A 23,737-nucleotide genomic window follows, 5' to 3' on the forward strand; every position below is an offset into this window, starting at 1 on the left:
AAGGGTTGCTGGGGTAGACAAACCTTTTGATCTGACTCAGCATCCTTGCTGTTGTGTTCTAAGAAAGAAGTCGTGTTGCTAATTTGATAGGTGCATTCAAAGCTGGATTATACTGGCAAATCCCAACATCTCAAGGCATGCCAATATGGATATAATGGGAAGGCAGTCAGCTGGGGAAATAAAACCTGTCCTATTTCAAATTCCTTCTTCTCTGTTAGTAAGAGAGCTATTATCCAGGGTTAGCACTTTTTTTTAATCATTGCTGCTACTTTCCTTTAAGGAATAATGTTAAAATATATTAAAAGAAACTACAGAATCTTATCTCAGGAAGTCAAACAAATCTCATGACTCTGCTGTGTAGGCAGGACAAGGAGACAGAGACCTGGTTGATTCTATGATTCTATGACTTCTAGATAGTCAGACTAGGTTTGAAAATAGTTCCTCTCTCTGTGTTATGGCAAACATTTTGAATGGGTTCTTTTCCAGGTAATACGTCTAGGTAAAGTCAGTTAACATCTGCTTTCACAGTATCACAGTATCACAGTATCACAGCATCACAGTATCACCAAGGTTGGAAGAGACCTCACAGATCATCAAGTCCAACCCTTTACCACAGAGCTCAAGGCCAGACCATGGCACCAAGTGCCACGTCCAATTCTGCCTTGAACAGCTCCAGGGACGGCGACTCCACCACCTCCCCGGGCAGCCCATTCCAGTGTCCAATGACTCTCTCAGGGAAGAACTTTCTCCTCACCTCCAGCCTAAATCTCCCCTGGCGCAGCCTGAGGCTGTGTCCTCTTGTTCTGGTGCTGGCCACCTGAGAGAAGAGAGCAACCTCCTCCTGGCCACAACCACCCCTCAGGTAGTTGAGTTTGGCAGAGGAGATACACAGAGACCTTTGATAAAGGGTGTTTTCTGTACAATTAATTGAGCTTTAAAAAGAGAGCCTATCCAGGTGTAGGTGTTGACCATTTAGTAAGATACATTTAGTAAGGTAAATGTCATCTTGCCTCACTGTTTGCATCTCCTTCATTGGAGATTGGTTCAGTGGTAGCCTTAAGAAATGGTGGAAGGATTCTTTCTGATTGTGCTGTCCCCTGCAGGAGGTATCTGCTGAAAGACATATGCTGTGTCACTATAGAGTGCCAGATTCTTCTGCCAGGCCATTTTTTCTCATTAACATCATAACGTAACTGTGGGTAGAGTGAGTCATAGAATCATAGAATCAACCAGGTTGGAAGAGACCTCCAAGATCATCCAGTCCAATAGGTCAAAATCAAGTCCAGTATTTGGAATCAAAGATGATCTTTTTAATGGTAATAAATGATTTCTGCTTGTCTAGTAATACAGGATCTACCTACACATTTTCTGCCCTTGTCTCCTTTTTTTTCACCTTGTGGGTGGATTTTACTGGGTTGGGGTGGGTTTTAGTCGTTGCATTCAGCCAAGTCTGTCAGTCTTGAGTGGGAAGCATAATGACTGTTTTCCCTCCCTTTTGAATTATATGCAGAAAGAGATGGGTTCAACAGAAGACCTTTACCTCTCCACACGGAAGGTGAAAGAACTCTCTGTGATTGATGGCCGGAGGGCCCAGAATTGTGTCATTCTTCTTTCCAAGTAAGTGTACTAAACCTTAGGCTACAGGGTATGCCATGGTCATTGTAGAGGCAAGAGGGGATGGAATTAAACAAATTGGATATGTTTTCTTCCTAAGCAGATGTGTTGCTCTTTTATACCTGCAGTGTGTCAGAGAAGCCCCTCTTGCAGTGTCATATAAGCGCATCCCTCTGAAGTGTTAGTGCACTTAATAAACATATTGTGTACACCAGCAGAGAGATACCAGGATGTATCTGAAGACCATTAAGCTAGAATTATCAGTACCCATAGGTAGATAAAAGTAGCTCTGTGGATGTGATATGTCTGTGTTCCATGTGTTCCTTTCCGAATGTTTCTCTGAGCAGCTCCCTGGGATACAGCAGTGCTGAGAATGATGTTCATCTCTGTCATTTTTAACTCTTGGTAAAAAGAGTTAAATGTGAATATGTAGTCAAGAACATGGTGTTTTATTTGTAAACCAGGTTTTATTAGTCAAGAGTTGTCTTTGCATGCTCCTGCAATGACTAATGCCTTCAAATGCTGTGCCATCACAGCCCTCTATTTGTTTCTCATGTCTTTTTTACCAGTGTGAGTACTGGGTTGGATATCTGTTACTGACTTAAATTTGTGCAGAGACTGATGCACCTGAGAAAGTTGCCTTTCCTACTAAAGGAGGGATAGCAAGACTGGAGACAGAACCTGGGAAAGCTGTGGCAGTATTGCATAATCAAACTATTTCACTGAGGAGTAAAAAACATGGCTTCGTATGGATATAATTACTTGTCTGCTCTAGCAAGCTAACAGTTAAAAACAAAGCTTCAGTCAGACCACCAGGATTGGAGTGAGTTCTTTCCATTGCTTAGTGAAACCCATGGAGGCTCTCATTATGCTATTTATGTGGCATTAGCCTGCCTGTCAGCAGGACCCCCACCATTCAAACCAGCAATGAGGGCAGGCTTACATTTCTTTCTCTGCAGCAGTTGCCAGTGTGTGTCTTTGCTGCTGTTGGCAACTGACTGCAGGCTGGGGCAGAGGAATGGGGAGGCATAGGAGCAAGATTCTCACGCTGTTTGACTGACCTGCTAAATTGTGCCTGCAGTTCAGATTAACTCATGTAAGCAGGTGAAGCATCTCTAGAAGTGATAACACAATATGTGCAGCTGCTGGACCAAGGAGAATCTAGGATGGTGGTCCATGACTTGATATGATACTAGATGTTTGTAGGAATCTTTTTATTTCCAGGACAAAAGCAGTGTGGATAACAGGAATGTGTTTTGCATCATTCTGCTGTGCAAATTTGGACCATTCTTACCTGAGATGAGTGAATCCCTTCTAAACAGTGAGAAATGGGGCAGTTGCTGTGGTTTGTCAGTTCTTTTATTGCGTCCAGCACAGCCACGCTGAATTGTGAGCCTTGCAATTCAGGGCACACAGTGTGTTCACTCCAGAAGAGTCACAAAGCCAGTCCACCTCAGGCTGCTAGTCTGGACTCCAACCAGCAATGAAATGCTGTATTTCATGACTGCCAACTACTCTACTAGGAAATATCCTGGTCTTAATGTAAGCAGGCTGTTGTGATTTCAGGCCCAGCTGCAGCCACTCATGAAACTGCCCCTCCCACCTCCTTCCCTAGATAGGATGGGAAGGAGGAGGCAGGAGCAAACTCAAAACCCAGCAGGCTGAGATAAGGGAGAACAACACAAAGAATGAATGGACAACAGGAATAACAACAATAGGGGGGAAAAAATGAAAGCAATATATAGAGTAATATAAAATGCAGTGTGCTCACCCAACCAAGGCAGTCAGTGCTTTGCCAGTCAGCTGCCAGACAGCCTCCACCTCCACCCAAGCCAGCCCTCTCCTTATATAGAGCAGGCATGAGTTTTATGGTATTGCATACCCTATTGGCTGGTTGAATTGGCTATCCTGAGAGCAGCCTCTCCCAGCTTCTTGCAAGGAAGATTAATCCTATCCTAGCCAAGCAGAGGATACCAGCCTAACATGAATGGCATGGGTTTGGAGACAGCTCATGTTCTCTGAGAAGCCTGATGGTTCTTCTTGTACCCTGTTAACATTACTGTTGCTGCACAATAGGAAGAACTAGTCACCAGGACTATCATTGGCTTAGATGGTTTAATGTTTGTAATGTAGCATTACACTCAGGATATCAAAAATACCTCACAGCTTGGCCCAGGATTGATATTCAGCCTCAAACTTCCCTTTTGAATGCAACTAGAAAAGCAAAAAAAAAAGGGGAACTAAAATGGCACATCTACATTCATAACATTTTCTGCTCTTTGTGCTTTTATGGTTCCGTTTTTAAAGACAGCAGTGATGAGGATCTGCTGCAGACAGTAACTGAAAGGGGCTTTACAACTCCTTTGTGGGTTTTTTTTTTCATTTCTCCACTTCTTTCTCCTTGAAGGAGAGACACTCCCAGCCAAATCATCCCTGGCTGCTGCTCCTGCAGCACACTTTGCACACGTGTGCACACAAGTGTGCACATATGTGCAACAAGAGGGGATTTAGAACTGGTGACAGAGAGTTTGTGCACCCCTGAGCTGCAGCCACAGCTTTCAGGTTGCCACAGTATCAGCCAACAGCTGTTTCCAATTGACTCTTACTGTGCATATATCCCTGTAGTTTATTCTCCCTCAGTTTACACAAAACTGTCGTGTCCTCTAAAGTAAAATAGTTGCATGGGTTGGGTTTTCTTTCCTTCTACTACTCAAATGTTTTTGTTTTACTAACACTGTGTTAGAAGGGTTCAGGCAGGGATCATATTTCATATGGTCTAACATGCCAAAGCCTAGCTAGAGTAAGAAATAGATGTGTCTTGCTTCCTCTTGCAGAGACTGGAGCATGATAAACTGAAAGAGATGAAAGTTGAATTTCTAGTTGATTTTTGCTGACCATAACAGATTTGTAAGCTTTCCTCCCCATTCTCATCTCTATTTTATCTTCTTTTCTGTTAAGCTTTATTTCAGCTACTTGTTAGCAGCTTCAATTCCACTGCATTTGCCTTCAGTGGAAGGATGCTGTTGTCCCTTGTTTAATGGGGTTGGGTGGATCCAAAAGGAAATTCTGACCCTCAGGTCAACTGGAAAGGTTCAATTAGGGACAAGATCAGTTTATCTCACACATTTCCAGTAGGCTATAATTCAGCCAGGGCATGGAACTATCTGTCGGTGGTGAGCCCAGGCACCCACCAGCCTCAAATATGGCTTTCCTAACAGTGTTTTCAAGACACAGTTATTTTTGTCACACTGGAAATTATCCCTCCCAAATGTACTGGTGTCTTCAGTTTCCACCAGGCTGGAGATTTACTGTCAGTCTTACGTGGTCTGGAAGAGTCATCCTATATCCCTGTGTTTCCCTACTTTCCCCTAGCAACTGAAAATCAATCTTTGTACCAGCATGGCTTCTCCTTGCCTCCATTACTTAAGTAATGGGAAGTATTTTTGTGGCTCTAGCATTCATGATGTCCTTGCAAAGCATGCCTAACACATGTTGTGCTGGGGGAAGTCTAGGCTGGATGTTAGGAGGAAGTTGTTGCCAGAGAGAGTGATTGGCGTTGGAATGGTCTGCCCAGGGAGGTGGTGGAGTCGCCATCCCCGGAGGTGTTGAAGAAAAGCCTGGATGAGGCACTTAGTGCCATGGTCTAGTTGACTGTCTAGGGCTGGGTGCTAGATTGGACTGGATGACCTTGGAGGACTCTTCCAACCTGGTTGATTCTATGATTCTATGTATGGCTTGTTGTCTTGCTCTGTGAAGTGTTCAGGAGAAATCAAGTTCTATGAGACTTGTTGGTTAGAAGGCTGAACATCTCAGAATCACAGAATGTCAGGGGCTGGAAGGGACCTCCAAAGCTTATCCAGTTCAACCTTCCTGCCAGAGCAGGATCACCTAGACCAGATCACACAGAAATGTGTCCAGGTGACCCTCTCCAGAGAGGGAGACTTCACAACCCCCATGGGTATCCTGTTCCAGTGTTCTGCCACCCTCACAGTGAAACAATTCCTCCTCATGTTTAAATGAAACTTCTTATGCCTCAGCTTCCACCCATTCTTCCTGTCCTGTTATCAGGCATCATCCAGCAGAGCCTGGCTCCAGCCTCCTGGCACTCAGCTTTTATATATTTATAAACATTGACAAGGTCACCTCTCAGTCTCCTCTTCTGCAAGCAGCACAGCCCCAGCTCCCTCAGTCTCTCCTCCTAAGAGAGATGTTCCATTTCCTTCATCACTGTGGCTCTGTGCCGCACTCTCAAGCAGTTCTATGTCCCTCTTGAACTGGGGGGCCCAGAACTGAACACAGTACTCCAGATGCAGCCTCACCAGGGCAGAGTAGAGGGACAGGAGAACATCTCTCTACCTACTAGCCACAGCCCTTCTAATACACCCCAGAATGGCATTGCCTCTCCTGGTCACAAGAGCACATTGCTGGCTCATTGTCAACTTCCCATCAATTAGGACCCCCAAATCCTTTTCTCCTTCACTGCCTCTAACAGATCAGTCCCCAGCCTATACTGATCCCTGGGGTTGTTCTTTCCCAGATGCAAGACTCTACACTTGCCCAGCCCTCCAGCCTGTCCAAGTCTGTCTGAATGGGAGCACAGCTTTGTGGTGTGGCAGCCACTCCAGCCAGTTTGGTGTCATCAACAAACATACATCTATGGAACATTTTCATACAAGTTACTGTTTCCAGCAAAATTGTCATCTCAGTGTTCTGAGATGTATTTGTTATTCCTGTGACCCAGCTAGTCAGGAGTAATCCTCTCACAAGAATCTGGAAACAGTAGGAAAGCTAGCAAAATGTCATAAAACCTGTAGGAGCAGAAAGCAAAACTCAACTATACAAAAATGGTTTCACATTTGCATGTGACAATCAATAGATACTAACAGGCAGCTTTAGCAATTGTGGCTTTCATGGCTGTTGATTCAAACATCTAAAAAAGATAGAAGAAAAGGGACTTGTGCAGTATTTCCAACCAGAACACTGAAGAGAATGAGTATTTCTCTCATACAACTGTGCTTTCTCAGTGCTTCTGAACCCTTTCAGATCAGACACTAAGAGGACGCCGTCCCTGGAGCTGTTCAAGGCAGGATTGGACGTGGCACTTGGTGCCATGGTCTAGCCTTGAGCTCTGTGGTAAAGGGTTGGACTTGATGATCTGTGAGGTCTCTTCCAACCCTGATAATACTGTGATACTGTGATACTGTGACAAGCTATTCAGTCAATGCTAGTCTGAGTACCGCCTTTGCTGTGTCCTCATCTGTCTTTCTGCCATGTAACAATACAGTGCTCACCCTTATTTCAAGGGAGATTCTAAACACTGTGATATTTTGTGCTATGGATCATGCCATACAGAAACAGGTCATTGAATTCAACAGTTCAGCACCTCAGTGTGCTGACTTGAAAAACACTGGGCAATAAACAGAACCTCCTGGCTTCATAGAGTGGTTTTCTGGCTTTAAGTTAAGGTCCAGTGTGTGCGCACAGCCCAGACAGCCAAATGTGTCCTGGGCTGCGTCAAGAAAAGGGTTGCAAGCAGGACAGTGGAGGGGATTCTGCCTCTTTACTCTGTTCTCATCAGACCCCACATGGAGTACAGTTCTGGAGCCCCCAACACAAGAAGGACATCAAATTGTTGGAGTGAATCCAGAGGAGGCCACGAAGATGCTCAGAGGGCTGGAGCAGCTCTGCTATGAGGACAGGCTATGAGAGTTGGGGCTCTTTAGCCTGGAGAAGAGAAAGCTTTGAGGAGACCTTGTAGTGGTCTTTCAGTATCTGAAGGGGACCAGCAGGAAGGCTGGAGAGGGACTATTTACAAGGTCTTGTAATGACAGGACAAGGGGTAATGGGTTTAAACTGGAAGAGGGGAGATTGAAACTAGATGTTAGGAAGAAGTTCTTTCCAGTGAGGGTGGTGAGACACTGGAGCAGGTTACCCAGGGAGATTATAGCTGCTCCCTCCCTGAAGGTGTTCAAGGCTAGATTGGATGAGGCCTTGAGCGACCAGTTCTAGTGGGAGATGTCCCTGCCTATGGCAGGGGGTTGGGAACTAGATGATCTTTGAGGTCCCTTCCAATCTAAACCATTCTATTCTATGATTCTATAAATGGCTTTACCTGCTACTCTAAGTGTGGTAAACCTCAAGGTTAAACTGAACACATCAGTCAATGCCATCCTGCCTTTGATCACAAGTAGGAACCAATAGGTAGGTTTGTGATAAATGATGAACCACTGCCTCATCAATATGTCACTGTAAATTGAAATTTCCCAGGTTTGGCCATTGCCAGATCTTTCTTGCTAGGAATCTGGGATACAAAGTACATCAGTCACTCATGAGCTTTTGCTGAAGGAGGAAAAGAAAAGCCTATTTTCCCTGACATGTTGATATAACAGTTTAAGATGCACCTGGTAAAATGTCCCAGCTGTTGTGCTTAAGAGGTTAAGACCCGAGATAAGTTGGCAACCGAGGTAAGATGGTGTGAAAAGAGTGACTGCATCTTTATGTCCTCTGAGTGAATGTCCAGTCAGACCAGCCTGATTTTTGAATGCTGCTTCTGAGAGCAGGGAATCATAGAATCATAGAATCAACCAGGTTGGAAGAGACCTCCAAGATCATCCAGTCCAACCTATCACCCAGCCCTATCCAATCAACTAGACCATGGCACTAAGTGCCTCATCCAGGCTTTTCTTCATTGGACACTGGAATGGGCTGCCCGGGGAGGTGGTGGAGTCGCCGTCCCTGGGGCACTTTAAGGCAAGGTTGGATGTGGCACTTGGTGCCATGGTCTAGCCTTGAGCTCTGTGGTTAAGGGTTGGACTCGATGATCTGTGAGGTCTCTTCCAACCCTGATGATACTATGATACTACTATGATACCCCCAGGGACGGTGCCTCCACCACCTCCCTGGGCAGCCCATTCCAATGGGAAATCTCCTTTTCCTGCCTTTATGGACTAGTGACAATGGCTATTCCCAAAATGTAGATAGCTAAGAGCTTGCAGTTTGGCAGGTCTATAATGAGGTTAGTAAACCTCAGGAGTTAGAGAATATGCCCCAGTCACAACATCTGGGAGTGCATTGACTATTGGACTGTGTGAGATGAGGTGTTGAGATGGAGAATTCTGCACTTGGCAAGAGCCAAGATTTGAGTGAGCTGTACAAACTGGCCGTGGGATGGAGCTGTCAGCCAGTGCCTCTTACTGCCACAGCTGTGACTGTTCCCATTTTTTGGAAGTACTGTGGTTCAGTTCAGTTTGAAGTAGAAAATGGCCCTGACACATGATAATCAGTTACCTTCTCCGATGTAAAAAGGAAGAGCAGGCTTGTGATCCCTCTGGTATGGGAGCTTAATGGAGCTGCAACAGAACTCTGGGTTCCCTGCTAGCAGGCAAGCATGTGTTCTCAGAAGCTAAGTATGATCCAAGGAGTAAACACACAAAGTAACTTTTTCTTCTGGTGGGGGAAGATGGTTAATTAGCAACAAGTATTCTAGTTTGATCCATGGGAGGGAGGAATGAAAGGGGGAAGTTAGTCTGAAGTTAACTCAATGAGTATCTTTAAGGAGGAAAAATGAGTGAGCATTGGAAGTCTGTGAGGGAAGCTGATGTTAGTCTGAAGTTAACTCAATGGGTGTATTTAAGGAGGAAAAATGAGTGAGCATTGGAAGTCTGTGAGGGAAGCTGATGTTAGTCTGAAGTTAACTCAATGGGTGTATTTAAGGAGGAAAAATGAGTGAGCATTGGAAGTCTGTGAGGGAAGCTGATGTTAGTCTGAAGTTAACTCAATGGGTGTATTTAAGGAGGAAAAATGAGGGAGCATTGGAAGTCTGTAAGGGAAGCTGATGTTAGTCTGAAGTTAACTCAATGGGTATATTTAAGGAGGAAAAATGAGGGAGCATTGCATGTCTGTACGGGAAGCTGATGTAAAACTGCAATGTGTCTCCCAGGCATGTTCAGAGCCAGGCTGCCAGCTTTCTCTAAGAGGCTGAAACAATAAACCACTTGATGTCTGCAAGTGAAGCTGGTGTTAAATCAGCCGAGGTGTCCTGGGGAGATTAGTGATGAATTACTCTGCAGAGTCAATAGAGATTATTTATGAAGCCAGAGGGGATAGAGGGAGGCAGGCTAAGTACCATATCAGAAGTTATTTGGTACTTGTTGAGCTTTAACATTGCTTGAAGATGACTCAAGCAGTTGGACTTCCATATGTTGCCACCAGATGTATGGGTGAGCGAAGAAGAAGGGAGTGTTCTCATAGAAGATCCATTTCCTTCCTCCTCTGACCAGTTTCAGATTGCTGTGGAACAAAAGCAGTCAGTATCTGAGCTATGAATGCTGCAGCTGAGGAAAGGGGCACTGTGTTTTCTCCTGGTCACGTTTACTTCCTGAGCTCTGACACCAGGATCTGTGATTTGGTGAAGCGTTAGGCAGACAACACAACTCGAATCATATACGCTGTTCTGAATTGAGTTGTCTCCAGCAGCTGGAGGAAGGCTGCACATATCTGCAAAGCCTGTAAGAAAGTAATTGCAACTTACTAGTAGATACTGAAAAACAATTTCTGTGGTATCAATTTTTGGTCTGTAATTCCAGTTTAATTTGCTGTCTGTCCCTGATGAGTTTTGCATTCTAAGAGATGCCTCTCTGTTCTCTTCTAAACTGAGAGATCTGTATGCATCTGCTTTAGGTTCCACTTTAATCAGTTCACCTGTTTCTGTTTAAAAGCATCACATCTGTTTCACATTACTGCTGACCATCTTTAAAGATCTACTGCATGTCTGGGTATAAGGTTTGAAAATAAAAGAAGAATCAGCTCATGAACAGTTCTTTAGCCATTTTTTAAGCAGGAATATCCCTGTTTTGTGCTGTTGATGCTTACAGCTCTTGAGATGCATCCTGCCCCAGAAAAGCAACAAGACCACTTTTGAAGAGTAAGGTTGTTTTGCTATAAATCCTCCTGCAGCTGTAACTGGATTGGTATTAATCTAGGATGCACACCTGCAGGCGCTGTGACCCAGCTACAGGCCTGTGGGTGACTAAGTTAAACTGCTTCTCAGTGTGGGGCTGGCAAGCTTTATGCTTCTCTCTACTGTGGACTAAACTGTTCGAGCCAGATGTTTTCCTGCTGATGGCAGGGCACAGAATCATCCAAGAAATCAAAGTGTTTGTGTAACTGTCTGTCCTTAGGGCTCTCAATTATTTTTTAACAGAATATGTTCTCAAGTGTATTTAGTGTTGATGAATGGCAGCAAACAGAGGAGCAGGGAGTCTGAAATCCCCAGGCTCCTGGACAGAACAGCAAGATTAGCAGTAATATGCACTACACTATTTGTTGTGTTCATGTACATTAAACCTGTCTGTTTGGTCCTGTTTACTGCATTCCCAAATGCACACAGAGATATATGCAGAATGGATGGGGCACTTAGTGCCATGGTCTAGTTGACTGGATAGGGCCTGTGGGTGCACCTTGAGTGCTGTGTCCAATTCTGGGCTCCTCAATTCAAGAGAGATGTTGAGGTGCTGGAAGGTGTCCAGAGAATGGCAACAAAGCTGGTGAGGGGCCTGGAACACAAACCCTGTGAGGAGAGGCTGAGGGAGCTGGGGGTGTGCAGCCTGCAGAAGAGGAGGCTCAGGGGGGACCTCATTCAGGTCTACAACTACCTGAAGGGATGTTGTAGCCAGGTGGGAGTTGGTCTCTTCTGCCAGGCAACCAGCAACAGAACAAGGGGACACAGTCTCAAGTTGTGCCAGGGGAGGTCTAGGCTGGATGTTAGGAGGAAGTTGTTGGCAGAGAGAGTGATTGGCATTGGAATGGGCTGCCCAGGGAGGTGGTGGAGTCACCATCCCTGGAGGTGTTGAAGCAAAGCCTGTATGAGGCACTTAGTGCCATGGTCTAGTTGACTGTCTAGGGCTGGGTGCTAGGTTGGACTGGCTGATCTTGGAGGTCTCTTCCAACCTGGTTAATTCTATGATTCTAGTGAGGCGGTCAGTTATTGGCAGTAACATAAACATGGTTTTCATTCTTCTTTTCTTATGTGAATGTAGCAATAAACCCACCACCACTATGCTACTGTTCATGGACTGGTTTGTTGTGTCCCCTCTGATAACTGTGCCTGTGTTATAAGGCAGAGCTAATCTGCAGGCTCCAGATTCTACAAAATGCAAAGATGCTCTCTAAAGGGAAAATTAAACAAAGAGAAAACCACAACCAACAAAATGTAGCACTTTAAACACTGCAAGCATGAAATTGTCTGAGCATGTATACTTGTGTCTGCTGGGAGCCAGGCCCACACCCACTGCTATGCTGCTCAGCCCCCATGTGGTCACAGGGTTTGATCAGTTCAGGGTCACAGAACCATGGACTTTACAATTCATGAGTATTAAAGCCAAAAGAAACCTTTCAGTTTTCTCATTGAAACTGTAGAGCTTTACACAGAACTCCATGTACTGAGGTTTGTTGTTTTGATCCCGAGTCAAACCGATGACCTACAGTAAAATATTTCCAGCTTTTTCATTTCAGAGCTTCTAATGCTTGTATCTCAGCCAAGTGAGGCCCAATTAGGCAGCTTCTCTGGTAATTCAGTAGCTTTATCTCTAGCTGGTATCAATTTGCCCTCCTCCTCAAAAGCAGACCTAGAATCATGGAATGGTTTAGGTTGGTAGGGACCTCAAAGATCATCTAGTTCCAACCTCCCACTAGAGCAGGTCATGATGAGGGGCTAAGAATGCAGTCAGAGCAGTTGGTTCAGAGGTGCAACATTCAGAGGCTTTTGAATGTCTGCTGATTCATATTTTAGTTTCCAGATGTTGGTTCTATTGGGCAATATTAAAATGTTTAAAGTTTCTTAGATTTAGCAATATTTCCTGTCTGTAAAAATAAAGCTCACTCTTTTACTTCTACCTAGTTCCAAATGGCAATATAATGCGAAATATCAACATGGAATTTCTTAGCACTGAAGACAAAAACATTCTGCTTCATGCATCAGCCCCTCATTTCTATTTGCATTTTCTCTTCCTGCTGCTAATTAGGTTGATTGTAGAAGGTCCATGGAGACTGCAGACTTCACTCCTTAAATATTTCTTTTTACATTTTCCTCTTCCAGTCCCCAAACTGAGGTTTTCTTGCGTATGTGGTTTCCTTTATGGTTCATTTGGTCCTCTCTTACTCTCCTGAAATGACTAATGAGGGTGTCATGAGTTGGGAATGGAGGCATAGAATCTGTCACTGTGTGCATTTCTTTGTTGACATCTGTACTGCAAACCACTAAGATCATTTCATGCAATCTATCAAATGGCCTCTCGATGATCACAAATTTTGGCTTCTCCTCACATGCCCTGAAGACCTTGAGAGTTTTTTTTGATTGATTTTGAATTGTTCTGTTGTAAGTGATGGCCTCTGCTCGTTGCACACAGATGGGCAGGAGTAGGGGGGAAGGAGAGTGTAATAGTTTATATAATGTTTTAAGCTCTTGTTTGCTTGAGGTGAGGAGAAAGTTCTTCACTGAGAGAGTCATTGGACACTGGAATGGGCTGCCTGGGGAGGTGGTGGAGTCGCCGTCCCTGGAGCTGTTCAAGGCAGGATTGGACGTGGCACTTGGTGCCATGGTCTGGCCTTGAGCTCTGTGGTAAAGGGTTGGACTTGATGATCTGTGAGGTCTCTTCCAGCCTTGGTGATACTGTGATACTGTGATATTGGATATGAAACACAAACACTCAGATGCTGTCAATCTGTTCTTCAGCTGTGACTGCTAACAGACTGAACTTACCTAGCAGAATCGATCTCCCGGTTTAAAACCCCCAAAACTACTCTTAGCTCTGTAAGGGAGCAGTCAGTCCCATTACTTGTTACTCTGAGAGGTGCTTTAATGTTCAAAAGCCAAGCTGTTACCATGGGCTCACAGTTACTTAGAAATCACATGGATTTTGAGGCATTTTACTATAGCAGAAGAGAGGCATTGATAGGAGGGAAGGTGTAAGCACTTTTGGTATATAAGCATCAACATCTGTTATAAACATCAACATGTTAATCAACATCTAGTTTTTAATGTGTGCTTGATTAGCTGAAGAGGATAAAAAATAACTCTTGTACAAAATCTCTGCCTTTGGCAGTTCATTTTATTGATTAATCTGGAATAGCAGCTTCATAGTAGAGCTTCCCATGGTTCTTTTGTGACTTTTTAGTGCAGCTTTTCAGGCTTCCTACTTTCTAAGTTGTCAGAGTCACTTAAGCATTACACTAATGGTACAATATTGATACTGTTGAAAGGCTGAAGCTGTCTAATGAAGAAATCAGACAAGCAATCTTGAAGATGGATGAACAAGAAGACCTAGCAAAAGATATGCTTGAGCAGGTGAGAAAGACTACGGTCAGATCTTAAGTTCTTCACTGTCTTCTTTTTACCTAAAATAAGTGGGTATGTCTGTGGGTTCTGCTGGTACATCTGCAGATCTGAACTTGGTCCTGTCATGTCAGTGGAGCTGCACTCAGGAGCATGAGAGAAGTACTTGTGCCAGCATTGACAGATATACCTCTATCATGTAATTCTGTTTGGTAACAGTTTTCTCTCCTTGCAAACTGTATGTGACTAGCGTTGGCATGAGGCTTCCTTTCATGTCTTCTCACCTGTGACTTCCCTGTGATGTCGCCATCACTTCTTTATATTTATGCTATGCTCTTCCTCTTCTTCTTTTATGTATTTTCTTGTTTTCTTAACCTCCTTTCTCTGCTTGCCATGGACCGCACCATGTAGGTCAGTAGTTAGAGAACTGGGACTAGAGGGTTCTCACATTCTAACCAGAAGAGTTCACAGGATCACAGGATGTCAGGGGTTGGAAGGGACACAAAGAGATCATTGAGTCCACCCCCCCTGCCAGAGCAGGACCATACAATCTAGCTCAGGTCACACAGGAACACATCCAGACAGGCCTTGAAAGCCTCCAGAGGAGACACCACAGCCTCTCTGGGGAGCCTGTTCCAGTGTTCTGTGACTCTTGCAGTAAAGAAGCTCACCATTATGTTGAGGTGGAGCCTCCTGTGCTGCAACTTACATTCGTTGCTCCTTGTCCTATCACAGGGAGCAAGTGAGCAGAGCCTGTCCCCCACCCTGACCCCCAGCCCTCAGATATTTATAAACATTTATTAAATCCTCTCTCAGTCTTCTGCAGACTAAACAGCCCCAAGTCCCTCAGCCTCTCCTCATCAGGCAGTGCTTCAGCTCCCTGATCATCCTCATAGCCCTCCACTGGACCCTCTCCAGCAGATCCCTGTCTCTTTTAAACTGGGGAGCCCAAAACTGAACACAGTAGTCAAGATGAGGTCTCACCACGACAGAGTAGAGGTGGAGGAGAACCTCCCTTGATCTGCTGGACTCACTCTTCTTAATACACCCCAAGATCCCATTGGCCTTCTTGGCCACAAGGGCACATTGCTGTCCATGGGTAACTTGTTATCCACCAGGACTCCCAAGTCCCTCTCCACAGGACTGCTCTCCAGCAGATCACCTCCCACCTGTATTGTAACAGTTTATTATTCCTCCCCAGGTGCAGAACTCTGCACTTGGCCTTGTTGAACCTCATTTGGTTCCTCTCCAGTCTGTCCAAGCCTCACTGGATGGCCACACAGTTAGCAAGGGAGTGAGGGATTTCTGTCCTGTGCAGTTGGTTAACTGCGTATCTTGTGAGGAAGAAGTCAGTTAAACCACTATTGTCCACTTCCCCTCATTTTTAGAGGGTGAAAGATGATGCTTTGATCAATGATGCATATGATAAAATTCCATAGCACAGTGGAAGATATTTTAATTCTGGCTTGCCTGACAGATTAGATTCCTTCTGTGTGTGCAGTTACAGTATTTAGTCATGTGCAAAAAGCTTTTCTATGGAAACTTATAGCTTACTTGTCATGTTATCTGGATGCTCACAGCTGCTCTAGAACTCACTGCAAGCTTCTGATGCTCCACACCTTTGAATATTGCATTTTTGGGGAGTGGGATATTACAAAGTGCAAATGCTTAGTGCATCTTGTGAGCTCTGCATGTGGCAGTATTTACAGGCATACAAAATCACAGCTACCATCAGATATGTGCAAAATATGTCAAAGTATGAGCTTTTTAAGGTCAGCATATGAATAGCAGTCAGTGTCAGACACACATCCAGTTGCTTGGTTATTGTTTATTGTTTCAGCAGAGTAAGGCAGACCCAAGGGAGAGATAGATGAGGCTTTGTGTGTGCTCTAAGGATGAGCACGATGAGTACTTCACACTGAGTGGGACACATCCTGCTCTGGCTTGCACCAGTGTTAACTCCAAATAATGCTGTGGGAATCCAAGTTCTCTCTGTGTTTCCCCTTGGGTAAATTGCACTAGCATTTGACCTTTAGGATTTAGCAATAGGAAATTCCCCATAGATTTAAAAATGAACCTAATGGGGTCAGTGACAGATAAAGACAGAACCGCAAGCAAAGCTTTCAAAGAGGTCAGGTTTGTGGCCACAGATGCACTGTTTTGACGTTAGGGTTACAATGACCAGTCAGTGCAATGCTTCCTCATGTTAGCGAAGAAAAATGAGGGCCTTCTCTCTCTCTGCCTCTCCTTTTCCTTGGATCTCTCATTTTGGTGTTTGCTTTGTGTCTGTTCCTCTAGCTGCTGAAGTTTGTTCCCGAAAAGAGTGATACTGACCTGTTGGAGGAGCATAAACATGAAATTGAGCGTATGGCCCGGGCAGATCGATTCCTCTTTGAAATGAGCAGGTCTGTTTCATCCATCATGGTAAAGTGCGGGGAGGGTGTCTGGGGAAGCTTCTTGGAAGCAGCAGTAACCGAGGGCAATGTGCAAGAGATTGTGGACCTGCATTTGCCAGGGGCCCACAAATGTCACAAGTGTTTCTGTCCATTGCACAAAGGTTTTGTTGGCAGTTGCACTCTTTACGATGCCATTTAAGGCCTGATCCCCTGATGACATGCACAAATCTGCTTCCTCTGCCTAAACTTGTTCACACAAAATGGAGTTCAGATCTAAATATCAGATGGAGTGTAGCCAGAGGTCAAGATTTCATACAGATCCCTTTTGCCATTCAGCCATTCCATCTCCTCATGACTTCTTTCTTGCTCCAGCTTTGCTACACCACTGATCTCGCTCTGCTAACTGAAATGTAGTTGGCATCTCCTGGAATCACCATCCCCTGGAGGTGTTAAAAAAATACATGATTTAGTGAGCATGGTGGAGCTGAGTTGATGATTGAATTTGATGATCCTAGAGCTCATTTCCAACCTTAATTATCTTTATGATTCTATGATTCTAAAAGAAATTCTATCAGCTCCACTTCAGTTGTGGTCCAAACATGCTTTGAGGACCTGCATTTTCATAACAAGGTTGGTTATGTAGTGGTATGTTCAAACTATGTTTGTGATCCCATGCATAGGCTTTGTGGGACTCAGCATCCAACCATTAGATTTATATAGGAAGCATACTGGCTCTGGGCTTCAAGGTAACAGCTCCACTTCAGTGTCAGCTTTCCTCTACCCTTCACACAGGATTGACCACTATCAACAGCGACTTCAAGCATTATTCTTTAAGAAGAAGTTTCCAGAGAGGCTGGCAGAAGCAAAACCAAAAGTGGAAGGTATGCTTGAAGCTTTTGCTAAGACTTAGTTAAAGGGACAAAGAAGGCTGAGAGAGGCTTGTCTTCAAAGGAGGTGCATTTATGATGTATGCTGTGGTTGCAGAGCCAGTGAGTCCAAGCCATGTCATGTGCTAAGAAATTAATTTTATCTGACACTCTTCTTGCAACCACTGACTTAACAGTCAATGCAACCATTGACTTACTAGTCAGTTTCATGATATCCTTACACTGCAAATATGACCTGACAGATGTGCTGCCAGGCTGTGCTGAGATGCCAAAAGCATTCATGGCATTTCTGTGCAGGTCAGGCTTACCTTCTCACCCTCATGTCCTTGCATCTTGCCTTGGTTAAAATAGATGCCTCAGGCCGGTGGTATTCTGGAGATGTGCAACTTACAAGGAGGGGAGAGGTCCATGGCTCCTGTGCCACACCCATTGTTATTGCAGACAGAAAGTGAATGTGTTCTGCTCTATGTTTTCAGATCAGCTTAAGCCTTTTCCCCTGTTCTCACTGGCTATGTTTTTGAAGTGTGAGGTCCAGGAGAACAGCCTTGGTCCTAGGTTCAGAGGACCATCCTACAAGCTAGATATAGTGCATCTTCCTTCCAGTTGTGCTGGTTCTAGGCATGTCAATGTGGGAGGGACAGCATACACACAAACTGTGCTGCATCATTTTCTGGGCAGTAGTCAGATAAGCATTTTAGACCACTTCAAATGATGAGCCCAAGCATGTTAGAAACAGCCACTGTGCAGTAACCTGTTCCATTTTTTTTTCTTCTCCTTTCAAGCCATTCTTCTGGCATCCAAAGAATTAATCCGAAGCAAGCGTTTGAGGCAACTCCTGGAGGTAGTTCTGGCCTTTGGGAATTACATGAACAAGGGACAAAGGGGAAGTGCTTATGGCTTTAAAGTCTCCAGCCTGAACAAGATTGCAGACACCAAATCCAGCATAGACAGGTAGGCCTAGAAGACTATGAGTGAGTTGGTTACTGTGCTGCTCCACAGTGGTAATGACAGTGGGGTTTGTTTGGTTTTAGCTCTCTGTACCATTTAAAATCATGCCTTATTTGTTATTTAAGTAGTACTTTTCACTGTAAAACATCCTAAACTATCAGCACAGCATTCCAATTCTGCTTTCTCTTTGGATAATGTACGTTGGTGGCTGCATTGTGTTTCTGCAACACTGTGCAAAGATGATAAAATGTAGTATTTCACAAATAAGTGAAATAGCTTTGGGGAGGAGAAGGATTTCTCTGGAATTTGCTCTTTATACCAAAGTTTTATGACCATGATTTTGAAAAGAAAACTCAAAACCACTCTGACTTGAGTTTTTTTTGTCTCCTGAGAAACATGGCATATATTTCTGTTGCAGGACTGTCATAATCTTTACCTACACTAGTAATGGAACCACAAAGAATTGCTGGTTGTGGCTAGAGCAGCTAAGGAAAATACCTGCTTTTAAGGAGGTGGAGCATATTTGTGGACATAAAGGTGTGGACATTTGTGGACATGGGCTGCAGGTCATTGTAGTGCCAACACATGTTTTGTCCCACATCCCCATACTGTTTCTGGTTATTAATTCAGCTGTGACTGAGTAGAGAATACCACTTTGGGGCTCCAGCACCACTAAGGTTTTTCTTGGAGGTCTCCCATACTGGTTTGTAGTAACCCACACGTTTTTGACTTGTAAGATCTGCTGAGACCATGGTTGTGGTGAAATGACTTCAAGCTATGACAGTATGAATAATGGCAGTAAGAAACCATAGGAAATTCACCCATACTTAGCAAAGTTTGAATTGACAGAGTTGTGTTTTCACTACCAGGATGTCTTTCCATATTCCAAGGCTAAAACTTTTGTAGTTGATATTGAACATTTTTTTTTTTTGCCTTAATGTAGCTTGGCTTCATTTTTCCATATATTAATTGTCCTGTGCAGGTTCTGTTCTCACCAGTTCATAGGGTGTGGTGAAACAATGGCCATCTGCTGCCTTGCCTGTCAGTTAACCACGTAGCACCCACCTCAAGTACCTGTTAAGCCTGGCTGTTCTCTCTACATGCAAAATTCACTGATGCAAAACTCATTTACTTTACAAATTTCCTTAAACCTTTGCCTGCATCTCTCATTATGTCTCATTTCGACCCATTCCTAAAGCTGCAATAGTTTGTAGCAGGAGCCCAACCAGTACTCAAGTTATTATTGAGTCCAGCATCAGTAAGTTTGCAGATGACACCAATCTAGGAGCAGGTGTTGATGTGTTGGAAGGTAGGAGGGCAGAGGCCAACAGGATGAGATTTAACAAGGCCAAGTGCAGGGTTCTTCACTTTGGCTACAACAACCCCAAGCAGTGCTACAGGCTGGGGACAGAGTGGCTGGAGAACAGCCAGGCAGAGAGGGACCTGGGGGTACTGGTAGATAGTAGGCTGAAGATGAGCCAGCAGTGTGCCCAGGTGGCCAAGAGAGCCAATGGCATCCTGGCCTGGATCAGGAGCAGTGTGGCCAGTAGGACAAGGGAGATTATTCTGCCCCTGTCCTCAGCACTGGTCAGGCCACACCTTGAGTCCTGTGTCCAGTTCTGGGCCACTCAATTCAAGAGAGATGTTGAGGTGCTGGAATGTGTTCAGAGAAGGGCAACAAAGCTGGTGAGGGGCCTGGAACACAAACCCTGTGAGGAGAGGCTGAGGGAGCTGGGGGTGTTTAACCTGGAGAAGAGGAGTCTCAGGGGGGACCTCATTGCTGTCTACAACTACCTGAAGGGAGGCTGTAGCCAGGTGGGGGTTGGTCTCTTCTGCCAGGTAACCAGCAATAGAACAAGGGGACACAGTCTCAAGTTGTGCTGGGCAAAATGTAGGCTGGGTGTTAGGAGGAAGTTGTTGGCAGAGAGAGTGATTGGCATTGGAATGGGCTGCCCAGGGAGGTGGTGGAGGCACTGTCCCTGGGGGTCTTCAAGAAAAGCCTGGATGAGGCACTTAGTGCCATGGTCTGGTTGACTGGCTAGGGCTGGGTGCTAGGTTGGACTGGATGATCTTGGATGTCTCTTCCAACCTGGTTGATTCTATGATTCTAAGTTTAACTGTTACGTTATTGTAGGAGTTGTCTTTGTAGCTTCTCCAGTCTTCAAGAACCTTTTCCTCTTTTTAGCTAACTCTTAGCTTTTATCCACATTGAGAGCAAATCAGTTGTCCCTTATGAGTTAATGTCACTTTAGTACTACTAGTTGCTTATTTTCTGGCGTATCTGGGGACAAATACTACGCCGTGTTACATGTTTTTCTTTTCTATGACACCATGGAGATGGCTGGATACATGCTAATGCTTCCAGAATCAATCAAGGCACAACTTATTTGTTTGAGGTTTTAGGAAGTATGGTTCATAAAGGGCTAAATTATTTCAGCCCATGATACCCTCTTTCAGTAACAGAGCCGCTAACTGTTGATACATTGTTTTGTTCATTCAAGCACATCTTCTACCCAAATATTTTGCACTGATTTGTCACAGTCCTCCCACCATCCTTTTTCCTTCTCACCATTGTATTATTTCTCATTTCTCCCTGCTGGGGTATTTTTGTTGTTTGCTTGTTGGTGGTGTTTTGTTCTTGTCTTTTGTTTATTTGTTTGTTTGGTGTTTTTTTTTTCAGGAACATTACACTGTTGCACTACTTAATTATGATCTTTGAAAAGAATTATCCAGATATCCTAGATATCCAGTCTGAATTGCAGCACCTTCCTGAAGCAGCAAAAGTCAAGTAAGTCCAGTGGTATGACTGCTTCCCAGGGATGGAGTTCCTAGTGGTTTATGTTAATTCAATGATAAGCACCTTTTTTCATTGCAGCCATACATGCCTTTGCTGACATCCTTGATGTTATTCAGACATACACCAACAGGTCCAAACCCATTTGTAGATAATTAAGTTGACAACTTTCCTTGGATATGAGAGCATCTACCTTATTTCTGAATCAGATGTTGTAAATAGACTGGTTGTTGTTTGTAACTCACTCACCATATTCTGTGGTTTTTCATCTAAGTCACGTGCCATGGTCTAGTTGAGTGGCTAGGGCTGGGTGCTAGGTTGGCCTGGATGATCTTGGAGGTCTCTTCCAACCTGGTTGATTCTATTTTGTCTCAATAATGGAAGGGTTGTTTGTAAGGCAGAGCCAGATAGGCACAGAGGCGATTTTCAGGAAGGTCATTCCAATTCTTGTGCACAAATCAGTCTCATACAGAAACGTGGAAAGCATCATACTGTCTGCCCAGATTTCAGTGATTGTTTCTGTAGGTGTTTGTGGTAAATGACTACACAAACCATTTCCCCAGAATACTAACATTCTTTTCAGAACACCTCCTGAAAATACCTTTGCATAGTATTTGCTCAGCCATGAATTTTTGTGTCGGGAGCTACTCCAGCTCAAGAAAGACAAGTTAAAAAGTACATGTAGGTTCACACTTAAAGGCTAAGGCTTTAGTGGTGGTTTTGAGATGTACTCATCAAATTTTTGGAGGAGATGCCTGCTTCCTTGCCAAAAGTTACTAACAAGTTACCTGGATATATGTAATATGTAAATATGTGTATGTAAAGGGGGAGTGCCGGGAGGCTGGAGGCAGGCTCTTCTCGGTGATGCCCTATGACAGGGCAAAGGACAATCAGTGGGTGAAAGCTGAGGCATAGGAAGTTTCATTTAAACATGAGGAGGAGTTTTTTTTTCACTGTGAGTGTGACAGGACACTGAAACAGACTGCCCAGGGAAGTTGTGGAGTCTTCCTCTCTGGAGATAGTCAAAATCCGCCTGCATGCATTTTTGTGTGATTTGGTCTAGGTGATCCTGCTCTGGCAGGGGGATTGGACTGGATGAGCTTTTGAGGTCCCTTCCAGCCCCTAACATTCTATGATTCTATGAAATTTAGGCTTGAGGTGAGGAGAAAGTTCTTCACTGAGAGAGTCATTGGACACTGGAATGGGCTGCCCGGGGAGGTGGTGGAGTCGCCGTCCCTGGGGCTGTTCAAGGCAGGATTGGACGTGGCACTTGGTGCCATGGTCTAGCCTTGAGCTCTGTGGTAAAGGGTTGGACTTGATGATCTGTGAGATCTCTTCCAACCTTGGTGATACTGTGAAATGAAAAGGGTTTTGGTTGTTTTTTTTTATACAAGTCCTAGGAAAACCCTCTTGTTTGTGTAGGATGAGCAGAAATTCAGTACAAAACTTGGTTCTAGTTAATATGACTGAGCAAGTATTAACAGTAACAGCTGAGTTATGCACTCAGCTACAATGTAAACTTTCAAGGCAGAAAAGAGCAATGTTTGCGCTGTGAGGAAGACAAACATCACGTGTAAATGTGCTGTCGATGGGAATTAGCAGTTAAATTGCTCAAGAGTCATATACAGAGATAATCTGGGACCCCAGTAGTGTGTGTGCTTATGTGTCAGATGGCTATGGCAAGCTGCCCTTGTGGCACATGCTCCTTGCTTAGCTTACAGGGCAGAGGTTCTGAAGGCAACCCCCTCTCCTTCCGAGAAAAAACATCTATCTTCAACGAGACTCCAGGTCAGCAGGGTCTGCCTCAACTTACATCTCTTCTAAAAAGCATCCCAGACCACAGATCCCCTTCCCTTCACTTCTAATCATCCGGCGTGGCTGGTGCCGGAGGCAGGATACCAGACGTGATGGGCCAGTGGTCTGCTCTGCTGCGCGGTTCCTGTGCTCCTGTCTAACACTGCTCTTTTTGTTTTATCTGCTCTGCCTCTGTCTCCTGTGCAGCCTGGTAGAGCTGGAGAAGGAAGTCAATAACATAAAGACCGGATTGAAAGCCGTTGAAGCTGTAAGTATCTGAAGGTTTCCAATGTGCCATGCTTAAAATATCTTACTCAGAATTGGGTGCGTTGTATATTTGATGATAAGAGAAAGTGGGTTTGCTTTTCCTGTTCCCTTCCATTCCATTCCAAAATGCATTAACCAAGGAAAAACAAATAAAAGCTCCTCACGTGGAGCTCCTGCTGATGATTTTAGCAGACTTAAGCCTAATGAAAAGCTTATTTGATCTCAGCCTGGAAAGTTAAAGGACAGCTTGATAAATGGCAGGGACTGAAAGAAGAAACAGAACTGTTGCTGTTTCTTACTGAGGGCTGGCTGGCTGCTGAACAAGTGCTCCACGTGGCTCATAGAGTAGAAGTAAACAGGTTATATGCACTGTTATATGCAAACCTAACTCTCATACTTGCTGCTTGCTTGTACGTACCTTTGACATACTTTGGAGGGCCGGACCCAGAGAGTGGTGGTGAATGGTGCCACATCCAGCTGGCAGCTGGCACTAGTGGTGTCCCTCAGGGATTGGTGCTGGGCCCCATCCTCTTTAACAGCTTCATAGATGATCTGGATGAGGGCATCGAGTCAGTCATCAGCAAGTTTGCAGATGACACCAAGCTGGGGGCAGATGTGGCTGGGTTGGAGGGCAGAAGGGCTCTGCAGTGAGACCTTGACCACCTGGACAGATGGGCAGAGTCCAATGGGATGGGGTTCAATAGCT

The 23,737-nt window shown here is 44.6% G+C and overlaps 1 protein-coding gene across 4 annotated transcripts in view; it reads left to right on the plus strand.

Moving 5' to 3' along the window:
• Nucleotides 1-23,737, plus strand: part of DAAM2 (dishevelled associated activator of morphogenesis 2) — a 257,388-nt gene that overhangs the window by 213,811 nt on the left and 19,840 nt on the right. For all 4 annotated transcript variants that reach the window (XM_064158321.1, XM_064158324.1, XM_064158323.1 and 1 more), the window contains 7 exons: nucleotides 1,511-1,617; nucleotides 13,873-13,957; nucleotides 16,244-16,350; nucleotides 17,134-17,222; nucleotides 18,011-18,179; nucleotides 20,857-20,964; nucleotides 22,972-23,032. In XM_064158321.1, coding sequence (XP_064014391.1) covers nucleotides 1,511-1,617; nucleotides 13,873-13,957; nucleotides 16,244-16,350; nucleotides 17,134-17,222; nucleotides 18,011-18,179; nucleotides 20,857-20,964; nucleotides 22,972-23,032 — 726 coding nt within the window. The remainder of the gene's footprint in view (nucleotides 1-1,510; nucleotides 1,618-13,872; nucleotides 13,958-16,243; nucleotides 16,351-17,133; nucleotides 17,223-18,010; nucleotides 18,180-20,856; nucleotides 20,965-22,971; nucleotides 23,033-23,737) is intronic.

Source organism: Pogoniulus pusillus, chromosome 18 (assembly GCF_015220805.1).
Source record: "Pogoniulus pusillus isolate bPogPus1 chromosome 18, bPogPus1.pri, whole genome shotgun sequence".
NCBI classification, from domain to species: Eukaryota; Metazoa; Chordata; class Aves; order Piciformes; family Lybiidae; genus Pogoniulus; species Pogoniulus pusillus.